This window comes from Brassica oleracea, chromosome C2 (genome assembly GCF_000695525.1).
Source record: "Brassica oleracea var. oleracea cultivar TO1000 chromosome C2, BOL, whole genome shotgun sequence".
NCBI lineage: Eukaryota > Viridiplantae > Streptophyta > Magnoliopsida > Brassicales > Brassicaceae > Brassica > Brassica oleracea.
In genome coordinates this window covers 21096695-21108779 of record NC_027749.1, presented here as the reverse complement: position 1 = coordinate 21108779, position 12085 = coordinate 21096695, and the positions used below count along the sequence as shown (strand labels likewise).

At 33.1% G+C, this 12085-nt stretch overlaps 2 protein-coding genes across 3 annotated transcripts; one reads left to right on the top strand and one right to left on the bottom strand.

The window, feature by feature from the left end:
* Positions 1–2018: 2018 nt before the first annotated feature.
* LOC106327285 (O-acyltransferase WSD1-like) lies at positions 2019–6261 on the top strand. Its single transcript, XM_013765407.1, has 7 exons — positions 2019–2213; positions 2358–2924; positions 3011–3077; positions 4993–5087; positions 5181–5390; positions 5487–5624; positions 5897–6261. Exons 1-7 carry the CDS (start codon positions 2025–2027, stop codon positions 6062–6064), a joined length of 1434 nt encoding a protein of 477 aa, XP_013620861.1. The 5' UTR covers positions 2019–2024; the 3' UTR covers positions 6065–6261.
* Positions 6262–7294: 1033 nt separating this feature from the next.
* On the bottom strand, positions 7295–9403 carry LOC106327283 (protein NRT1/ PTR FAMILY 5.13-like). 2 transcript variants are annotated; one of them, XM_013765405.1, is made up of 3 exons: positions 9204–9403; positions 8899–9116; positions 7295–8635 (listed from the first exon to the last, which is right to left on the bottom strand). In XM_013765405.1, exons 1-3 carry the CDS (start codon positions 9322–9324, stop codon positions 7406–7408), a joined length of 1569 nt encoding a protein of 522 aa, XP_013620859.1. In that variant the 5' UTR covers positions 9325–9403; the 3' UTR covers positions 7295–7405. The 2 variants fall into 2 exon arrangements, with proteins under 2 accessions (XP_013620859.1, XP_013620860.1); XM_013765406.1 differs by having other exon boundaries at positions 8899–9127; positions 9204–9331.
* Between the last annotated feature and the right edge of the window lie 2682 nt (positions 9404–12085).

Below are 12085 nucleotides of genomic sequence, written 5' to 3'. Positions count from 1 at the left end.
GAAGATAATTGGAAGATCGGGAAAAATGGAATATCTCCATTTTTATGTTGTGACGGCTTAAGGGCAGAAGAGTAAAAGCGTAAACCGGCCTTGGAGCTAGTATATAAGGAGTCCTAGGCGAGGAGCATGGCAGAGGATTTTTCAGAGTAAACTTAGCACTTAGAGCAATTTAGGCAATTTTCCGTTTTTATTATTTCGAGCTGCGACTCAATTAGGTTTAGCCGTCTTAGGGTTGGTAGAACTAGGAATCTCGCCGACAGCTCTCGAGCCAGGCTTATACCTTGTTGTAAACGTTCATACGCAGATTCGGAATAAGATCTACTTTGCTCTCTTTTTCGATTTCTTATTCTTATCGTTGTTATTCTCGTATTCTGATTGCTTGACGTGTGGTAATTAGCAAATATCCGGGTCCTCTGAGAAATTAGGGTTTTTCTAGTTTCCTTATTTAAACGGAAATCGACAGTGCGAATTTCGGTTTCCACATAATATTACTACACATAGATACACTGTTCTTGAGCATGCATAGATTAATTATCATTTTGTGGAAGTTTCAGTCGTCCTTTTCTTTGATTTGCGGAAGAAAAATAGTTCGCCAATTTAATTCGGGTCAATTAGATGTTTAGAAAATTTTAAAATAAGTGACTTAAGCCATTCCAACGTAAAACCATGATCTGATATTGCATAATAAGAGAAAATGATATTCTTTGATTTTTTTTTTTTTTAAAAAAATATTCTTTGATTTACGATCATGATTTTTTTTTTTGAGCATTGGCTTAATTATCATGATTTTCTTCGACACAAACTATTGATTATTAGACGGAAAATTGAGATCCTACTTTCTATTGCATAATCATTAATATAGCATCAAGAATAATTTACAATCAAATATTTATGAACTTTTTTTTTGTTAATGAAGTCTGCCTATGGTGTCTAGTAATATACCATTTATGGTCTATAAGATAATTTTGTTTTTTAATGAAGTATGCCGATGAAGTTTGCGATGAAGTTTGTGATGAAGTTTGTCGATGATGTCCTGTGCAACAGATTCATATCTGAAAATATTGAAAATTTAAAGAAATTTTGTATATAAGAAAAGTTAAAAACAATTTCAAATATGAATTTTTTTAGAAACTAGAACTTTTACAATTAAAATAAAAACATACAATCACATTGGTTTGAATCTGTAGTTTTATTTGGCTATAAATGTAATATACCAATTTTTTTTGATAACTCTGGTATCTGGGCAGCCACATTCCCAACTATCCCCCCGTAGGGGGTCCAGCGCCCCAACGGAAGGGATGTTAAATCCGCTGTGGCCGGGGCTCGAACTCGTGATGGCGGGCACCTCAGCCGAGGTTCCTATACCACCAGACCACGAGGTCCGGTTTATTCCATAATTTTTCGAGACTGTTATTAATGCCTGAAGATTACAATAGAAAATACAGTATAACGACCTATATAAAAAATAATACGTGACATAAATTAATATAGTGTAAATTTTAAATTAAGTTCTGATCCCAATTATTTTTTCGAGTAATATATCTATATAATTTAATAAAATATCACGATGTCGATATATTATTTAATTATAGAGTCTGTGGTAACAAACGCTTTGTTAGTTGCCATTATTTACAAATTTGATCATACTCCCACAGTCCCACTGCTCTTGTAAAATCAAGATTTGACGGGAACGTCCGTATATAAGTTTTGACAGTTGCACCAAAAAAGTGGTATATGATTTTGTGTTGTTAGTGTAAATACAATTTTTTATAAAATTAAAACAAAATAATGACCAAAATATCGTTTTCTATGAAAACTCATGATGAAAATATTCACAAATGATATACAAAATTTCGAGAGAATTTAAACGTTTTTATAAAGCTTAATATATAATATATATTGATCTTTTCAACGCCTTGAAATATAATAATATTGATAGCTACATGAGGCTTAATTAGCATGCGTGTATAAATTAACCATGCACTTAGTGGAATTATTCATATTAACAGCCAAAAAAAGAAGATATGTCAATTGAGAAGCAAATGATGGTTGGAGAGGTGCCGGTCAGCCCGTTTTCACGGCTGTTCAGCATGCCAGGCTTCGATTGCTTCAACATAGTCACCATTGGATTCAAAAACGAGGCCAGTCCATCAGCCTTTATAGAAGGCTTGAAGAATACTTTGCTCAACCATCCACGCTTCTCTTGCATACTAGTAATAACTCCATCCGCGACAGATAGATTTATTGATTTATTTTTATTCCACATATATAACACATACGTCCATATGGATTAATATTTTTTTTGCAACGATATTTGTGCGGAACTTTAACATATTTGTTTATGTAAAACTTTGTAGGAGACAGGTTCTGGTGAACACAAACCAAGATGGATTCCTACAAACGTAAACGTTAAAGATCATGTAGTTGTTCCGAATATAGATCCCACGATTGAAAATCCTGATCAATTTCTAGAGGATTATACATCAAATATGGTTTTTTCACCAATTGATGTGTGTAAACCGTTATGGGAGATACACATACTCAATATTAAAACATCAGATGCAGAATCTGTCCTTGTGGGGAGATTTCATCACTCCTTGGGTGATGGGATGTCACTTATGTCTCTTTTACTCGCTTGTAGTCGAAAAACAAGTGACCCAGGGGCATTACCCACTTTGGTTGCTCCAAAAAAGAGCAAAGTAACCAATGTTTGGTGGTCGTTGGTTTCTCGTTTGTGGTTTATAATAAAACTAATGTTCAACACTGTTGTTGAAGTTTTCAAGTTTCTGCTCATTCTGTGCTCTGTCCGTGACAACGCAACTCCTCTAATGGAGAAACCAAGGGCTACACTTACCCCTAACAAGTTCATTCATAGAGTCATTAGTTTGGACGATGTGAAAGTCGTGAAGAACGCAATGAATATGGTATGTTGATTGGTTTTTTTTTTTTTTTTATACTTATTAATTGGCTAAAACATGAGCGCAAAAATTTGCTGTCCTCACTTAATTAGACTGTGAATGATGTTATTCTTGGAATGGTGCAAGCTGGTCTTTCACGATATCTGAGTCAAAAATACGGTAAACCATTTATTTAATTTATAATTTATAATATTATCGCAAGTTGTATTTATTAACCTTTAATCTTAAATGAGAATTCGGCCAAAAAAAACCTCAACTTTATACGAATTGCCAAAAGAAACATGAACTTTTGAGCTGACCAAAAAAACACTAAACTTTCATGGGAAAATAGGCATTTAATTCCCGAAGTATTTGAAATCGGCAGTTTTAATACTCAAGTATTGCTTACGCATATTTATTCCTCAACTAATAGTTGACTGCGCAAAATTGGGAACAAAATAGTCAACGGTTAACTGATGAACGGAAAATAACGGTTTCCGTCAACTTTTTAACGGTAGAATATTCTAATCATGATTTTATGCAGTCAATGATTAATTGGAGAATAAATATGCGCATATAATACTTGAATATTTAATTTTCCGACTGAAAATACTTGAGGAATTAAAAACTCATTTTTTCTTTATATTTCGTATAAGATTGAAAGTCACTAACATCAATCCCTTTAAAAAAAACATAAGTAAAATTTTTTTCAAGTTAAATAAAATCATTATACGAGATATTTGCCTTTAGAAATAGATTGTTGATTTTTTACAATGACATATAAAATAATACAAAATAATTACAGTTACATCGTATTGTTGATGTACTTCATGTTTAAATCACTTTAGATGATTTTTAAAATAATTCATAGTTAGAAAGGTTCATAATTTGAAATAATATACAAGATATTTAATCCCAGAAAAAGATTTATTTAGTTTATAAAAGCATTTAAAATAACATAAGATAATTACATTTGCATTGTATTGCTGATATACAATATATGAATGTGTAAAGTACATATAATTATATATGATCGTCTAAAGTAGAGATCCAATGTACAACATATAATTGTCTAATAAAAAAATAAAGAATTTTTTTATAAAATTAATTTTGAAATTAAAATAGAAAATAAAATAAAATTTTTTCTTTTCATAAAATAAAAAATCTTCCAAAATTTTCAATTTTTTTAATACATTTGCTAAAAGTTGAAATTAATTATACACACATAAAAAGTTGATAATTGTAACTTTAATTTTTAGCATTTTATTATAATATTTAAAAAATTTGGATTTTTTTTTTAAAAAAATGAAAATTTTGGAAACTTTTTGACTTTTTAAAGAAAAAAAATATTTTAATTTTAATTCAAAATTAATTTTATGAAAATTTTGGGAGATTTTTTTTTAAGAAATATAAAATTTTATTTTTTTAAAGAAAAATAAAATTTTATTTTCAATTTTAATTTCAAAATTAATTTATAAAAAAATTATTTATTTTTTTCAATTTTTTTTAATTTAAAGTTCGTTTTAATTTTATAGAAAATTTTGGAAGAATTTTTATTTTTTTAAAAGAAAAATAAAATTTATTTTCAATTTTAATTTCAAAATTGATTTTATAAAAAATTTCTTATTTTTCAATTTTTTGGAATTTTAAAGATCTTTTTAAGTTTTTAGAGAATATTTTTATATTCAATCAATACCAAATAAAAGTAAACATGTTAATAAGTACATTGATAGTTTAGCCTAGTGGTAAAAGACATTGCCATTTGACCAAACAACCTGTGTTCGAATCCAGGGGTCTACATATTTTTAATTTCAAATCATGTAAAACGACGTCGTTTCATCTCATTTGAAAACGACGTCGTTTCACTTAGCGCCAACAATAAACGACGTCAAATATTTCTGTTAAATTTATTGACGGCGTGTTAAATTGGCAAGTCAGCGAAAACATTGTTAGCTAATTCTAAAGTCAATAAAAGTTTGGTGTTTTTTTGGTCAGCCCAAAAGTTCATGTTTCTTTTGGCAATTCGTGCAAAGTTAAGGTTTTTTTGGGCCGGATTCTCAATCTTAAATTGCTTGCCACGGTCTTTTTCAAACAGACTCGGAAACAAATCCGAAGTTAAAGAAATCTCTAGAAAATATATGTCTTCGTGGTGTTGTATTCTTTAACCTAAGATCAAATAAGAAAATCGAGGTGCAAATTAAAAACATTTTGAAAACTTTCTTATATATATATATATATTATCACCTCAACGCCCTAATTAATTTTACCTTGTCATATAAATAGGATCTTGCTAAAATGATGGAGAAAGGTTCGAATTCAAGATGGGGAAACTCAATCGGTTATGTTATGATTCCGCTATGGATGAAATCTGAAAATGATATATTTGAATACATCCGACGATCTAAAACTATTATGGATCGAAAAAAACTCTCTCTCGAACCTCTATTTTCCTATACGTTGTTCAAACTGACTGTGGAAGTTTTTGGATATAAGGTGAGTTTGTATATCATTCTTATATCGATCAGTTTGATATATTATATGTGATGGTAAATTCAAACGGATTCATTTGGACGTGTGGGTGGATAACAGGCACTAAGAACTCTTGCAATGAGAATTTTTGGTCGCTCAACAGTCGTATTGTCAAATGTTGCCGGTCCGACCGAAGAAATAAGCCTTTTCGACCACCAAATATCTTATGTTGCCGCAAGTATATCTGGTTTTCCACAGGTATGACCCAAAAGGCCAATAATATATCCTTGATTTATTTTGCAAGTCTAGTAATTCTAAAATGGTCAAAAAGAAAAAGAACGGATGTTAAACTAAATTTAAATAAAAAACGTTTTAAGAAATGACTGCAACTTGAGCTTAAAAGTTATTATAAAGTGATATTTATTTGAATGTTTAGTTATGTTTTCTTTAAGTTACCACATTAATTGGGTTCGAACGAGAATGAAACCGCACATATAGACAAAACTAACACTGTGTTTTTATTGGACAAGGCGCTCATTGTCCACATAACAAGCTATGTAAACAAAGCTATCATCAATCTTGGAGTTGATCTCGACGTAATTCCAGACCCTCATCACCTTTGTGATCACATAGTCGAAGCTCTTCAGATTATGAAATCAGCTGTCGAAGAAGAAATTTCTGGCGATTTGGGAGTTTGAAACGAAATGTCTGATGATGCTATTTGCGACAGTAAAAGTTCGACGTAGACATCTAAACGAACCTAGTCACGAAAAAGTCGTATCAGTTCTTCATTTCCTATAATACGAGTGTTTTCTATGTATAACTATTTAGTCTATTTTCCATTTATGTGTTATTTATAGCCGAACATTTATCATACCGTGCCATCTTATCTACGAGTGGGTGTAATATCTATTTCTACAGTTTGTATATTGATTATATGAATGAATAACTTACAATTCGTTATACTCGTATTTATAGTTTTAAAATCCAGTATTCTAATTTTCCATTTAGAGTAAATCTTTGAATAATTATTGGGTTCACCACTCAGGGTGAATCTCTAGGTTCACCACTTATGGTGAATTTCTAGGTTCACCACTGTCATAATAGTCAATATCATATAGGTTTTTGAAAAAAAAATAGTAGTAATTGCTGAAAATATAAAAAAAATTTAACGTTGTTAACGCCGCGATTAAAACCTTAAGCCCTAACCCTAGACACTAAACTCTAAACCCTACACCCTTAAATAAATTCTAAATCCTTGGATAAATCATAAATCTTTGGATAAATCATGAATCTTTGGATAAACTTTAAATCATAGGATAACTTCTACACCTTAGGGTAAATCCTAATAGGTGAATCCTAGGATTTATGATTTACTCTAAGGTTTAGAATTTATCAAAGACTTTAAAATTTTTCCAAGTGTTTAGAGTTTATTGTTTATTATTTTTCTAAACGTCCAAACGTTCGAGGTTTAATGTTTAGGATTTAAAGAATTTGTAATTACTATTATTTTTTATTTTTTTTTATTTTTTTATTTCAAAAACTGACAAATTTTTATTGGCTATTAGTAAATATAGAGATTAACTCAAATGAGTGAATTCAAGAATAACTCAAAATCTATTATCTATTAATGACATTTTTCCTAATCCTCCGGATATCAATCTTGATAACAAAGCAATCCGCCTTGTGTGTTGTGTCTATGATGGTCACTTCGTTCGGCCCAACGAATTTCACACTTTAGTAATGCACTGAGATTTAAGTTAATTTCAGAATCAACTCTTATCATTAAGGAATCGATAGAAAAAAAAAACAGAAAAAGAAAGTCAAGCTGAAACAGATCACAAAAGAAAACATGAATAGAAGCTTTCTTTTTGGTTTGTCAAATTCACAAGGGACAATTTGCTCGATAACTATGTTGAGATATACAATTAAACATATAATAGCCATGCATTGAGTAAGTTCTATGCATTCTTGTTATATATTTTTGCGTTTGAAACAATCTTATTATGGTCGCCATCTACCAAGAAAAGCTGTACAACCTACACTCCATCCACACGGCGATATATATACGATCTAGAAATGATCAAGAAAGTAAAGAACCCTAAGGCGCTGATAGCGACAAGTAACCAGTAGAAATAATCGAGATGTGCTCTGTTCAGATTAATATTGAACCAGCTGTTTCTACCATCTCCTCCCGTGGCCAAGCCAATCACAGAGATGAGTAAGCTACTCAACAAGCTTCCTACTCCTAATGTACTTAAGTAAAGCGCGAGACCGATACTTCTCAGCTCTGTAGGGACTTGGCTGTAGAAGAACTCTTGCATTCCCACTATTGTGAATACTTCAGCCAATGCCAGCATCAGATACTGAGGGAGTAGCCAACGTATCGACATTGGAACAGTTGTCTCGGGTTGGTCTATAAGCCCGTATGCTTTTGCTGTCTCGAGCCGCTTTGACTCAACCATAGCCGCAACCACCATAGTGAGAGATGACAGTACCATTCCGGTTCCAATTCTTTTGAGCATTGTGATGCCACAAGGATCTTTGGTTATGTACCTGGAGACTGGCACCAAAACACGGTCGTATATGGGTACACAGATTACAATTAAGAAACCCATAAGGACCTGGAGAGAAGCAGGAGGAATCTTAACACCAGGAACTATTGTTCTTTCCATCGTGACGCCTTGCTTTGTGAAGAAAGTCATGTATTGCGCGTAAGGTATAGCGTAGGTGAGAGTTGTAAGCCACACTGGGATAAGCCTAACAAGAGCTGTGGCATCTTCTACATCACTAGCATTGCATGCACTTGGGGCAAGCAAGGCTCTACCTATCCTGGTAAAAGGGTTTGTTACATCTTCTTGTCTTCTTCTAACGTACCTGTACTTCCTTCTCCCAAGCACAAACAGAACAAGAGATACCACCATGAACACGCATGGTATCCCAAACCCGAGTGCCCAGCTGACAGCTTCCTGAATGTAAACAACCACTAAAATCGCTAGGGAGACCCCTGCACACATGCTAAGGTACCACCAGTTGAAGAAAGAGCTTCTCTCTAGTCTCTCTTTCGGGTCTTTCTCATCAAACTGGTCTGCCCCAAACGCTTGAACACAAGGCTTATGCCCACTTTGTCCGATGGCCACCAGGTACAGAGAGAAAAAGAAGAGTAGATTCAGCAATGAAGACGGTGAAGAAAACACCACTCTAGCAATATGTTCACTTGGTGTACTAATAGGAACCAGACACGCAGATAAAGTCACAAGTGCCAGTCCCTGACATTGAAGTCAACTCAAGTCAGTGTCTACTTCTCAACTTCTGATCACTTAAGCATACCTAAGTTTAGATATGATTTTAAAGTACTATAACAAAACATTAAGCCCCTTTTGATCCCAAAAAAAAACATTAAGCCCTAAAGACAGAACTATAAAAAAAACATTAAGACAATCTAAACTTCTACAACTGAAATGATCACTTGGCATATAGACAAGAATCCGAGACATAATCTAAACTTCGAACTTATCGAGAAGAGACCAACCAGTATGTAGACAAGAGAAGCGATAATGATTGTTCGGTACCGACCAAGAAAAGCGTCAGCGACAAAAGCTCCGAGAACAGGGAGAAGACATGCGATTCCCGACCAAGCGTTGACGTTAGAAGCGGCGACAGCAGTAGATAGACCAAGTGGCCCAGTCAAGTAGCTGATCAGGTTTGATGCGATCCCATAGTAAGCGAACCTCTCCGCTACTTCCACACCTGAAAGCATACTGAGAAATTCATAAACAGGTGGAGAGATATATAAAGGGAACAGAGAACTCTGCGATCTTGTTTTGGTTTCTTTACCGATTATGAACCAGGCGGCACTCCATCTACCGGTACTGGATCTTCCGACGGGAAGTTCGCCGTGGTCAACGGCGTCTATCACGTATTCTTCTAGAAGAGGAGTTTCGGCTGTAGAGGCCATTTCTCGACGAAGCTGGGAAAACAACAAAAGGCAGATGATGCTCTAGAGATAATCATGTAGACTTTTGACGTCATCTGATTATGATTATGTGGGGTGTGTTGGGTTCCTCTTCGGTGTAAAAATCTATTTGTATTAATTTTTAAAAAATTTATTTGGGTTTAATTTATTTGGATTAGTTCGATTAACAATATTTAAGATTTTGATATATTTTACAGTTTTATCTAAAAAGGCTTATTGGATTTGAGAAAATTTAAATCCAATCTATTAATTTATGGTCTTACTTTTTATGTACTTAAAAAGTTATCATTTAAATTTATATGTAAATAGAACATCCTTTATAATTAGGATGAAAATTTCGACAATTCAATATCACTAATCACTTTGAAAACTTGCAGATATCATTATATCACCGACTCATAGCATATCAGGTTAACGAATCAAAATTTCATATAATTATATAGGTAAACTGATCGTAACCATTGATCCAACAACCCCATACGGGATATTGGAAATGATTAATATGCCAATAACACTAAAATTTTAATCCCACATTCAGTTATATATACTTTAGAAATTTTGTATAGTACGGCTTTCTGTGACTTTTATATTTTCATTTATATATCAGTTATATATTGTATTATATTTATATAAAACAGTTATATGTGAATTTTATTTTCATTTATAGATACACGTGTTTTTATTAAATCACATGTGTTCATTGCTGAATTGGTTCATTCTATTTCATATACCAAAGCTGAACTCCACAATTTATAAATTCAATGGTCTATCGTATATATTTATATAAATGTATATATAACCTATTGTTATAAAATTAATGAAAAAATCTATCTTTATTCATAACATAGAGGTTCCTTACATAGGAGATTACACCGTCATAGATAAATTGAAAGATTACAAATCATAATCTTTTGGTTAAGTAGGCATGGGCATTCGGAGTCCCAATCGGGTTTCGTTTCTGTCCAATCGGATCTCGGTTTTTCGGGTTTATCAAAATCAGCCTCCATTCGGGTTTTATGAAAGTTCGGTTCGGGACCGGTTCGGGTTCTCTCGGGTTCGGGTCGGAATTAGTAAATCTTCAAAGAACCGGTACAATCCGATGTACTTTCGGGTTCGGGTCCCAATCAGTTATTTGGTTTAAAAGTATGTAATTTGTATCTACTTTGTAACAAAAACATAAGTAAAATCGGTTCTTCTGTTTAAAAATACATGATTTATATCTATTTTGTAACCAAAACATAAGTAAAATTGATTCATAAATAAGAAATGAACATCAAACGCGACCATTTAAAATCAAACGAAAGGTAAACATAGTAATTGATAGAAAGAAAACCAAATAAAAGAAAACATAAAACGAGAACCAAGTTCTCGTGAAATAAGAAACATTATTCAATGAAAACAAAACCAAAATCTAAAAACTTCAAGCTTCAACCGCCAACTTCAACCACCAACCTTAATGTAATAGATAATTATTTTAGATGTTTAATAATATATTAGTGTATTTTGGATACATATTAGGAATTAAGATCATGTTTGGTACAAGCTATTTTGAGGGATTTTGAATCTTTCGGGTTCTATCGGGTACCCATTTAGGTTCGGGTTCAGTTCGGATAATACCCATAACCCAAAATATCATAAAACAAGATCCAATCGGTATTTACGTCGGGTTTGGATCGGTTCGAATTCCCTTTTATCGGATCGGGTTCGGTTCGGATATTCGGGTTCGGTTTATTTGCCCAGTCCTAGTTATGAGCCATGCACAATCTGGTTCATAACACTCCCCCTTGGATGCCATAACCATTTAGAACTTGTAATATGCTTTAATGTTGCCTCATTAAAACCTTACCAGGAAAACCCAATTGGGATAAAACCAAGGTGAAAAAAAAGAGTACAACACACATTACTCCCCCTGATTTGGACATTACTGAACCTCTCCAATTTTCTGCAATCCGTGGGTGATAAAGATCTTGGGCAGAATATGCTTCGTCTTTGAACAAGATAGTTGGTTCTTCTTTACCATCGGCCATGCAACAATCTGATCGAACATATTGAGTCATCGACCTCAAATACACACACACGAAATATTGGATGATGTTTCTGTGATATGCGTGTACCACCATGTGTAAAACATAACCTGTCTGAAAACAAATCAACAAAACCAAATAACCCATCTTTGGGCTGGTTAGTATAAAATAAACCAAAATCAAAGGTTTCTTCATCGTCCTTCTTATGGACCAATCAGATCAGTGTCTAAAACAAGACTTCTGCATCGTCCATCTCAGGACTAAATGGACTTCTTTATCGTCCACCTTTGGACTGAATGGATCAGTGTCCAAAACAAGTGATCTCACGCCCATGTACTAGATAATGGGTTAGACTGGTCCATATTAAATCTCTTGAGTACCATTTTCTATATATACTATTTGATGCACAAGGATTTCATTGTTAATGTACTCAAGATGTAATCCCAAACAAAACTTTGTTTTCCAAGATCTAAACTCTTTCTTGAGATATTCAACTGTTTGAGAAATTGTGTCCAGAGGTTCTTAGGATATTCAGATTATACACTTTGATGATTATCAATATTGTTCTCGAGAACTTGATGTACTTTCAGCTCAATACCCTCTAGTACTTTCATTATCCAGTGTACCATATAAATAGGCAGTCACTACATCAACTTGCTGCAAGTCTAATTTTCTCTCTTATATAGCCAGACTTATGAGAAATCTAAAAGTAGTTGCAT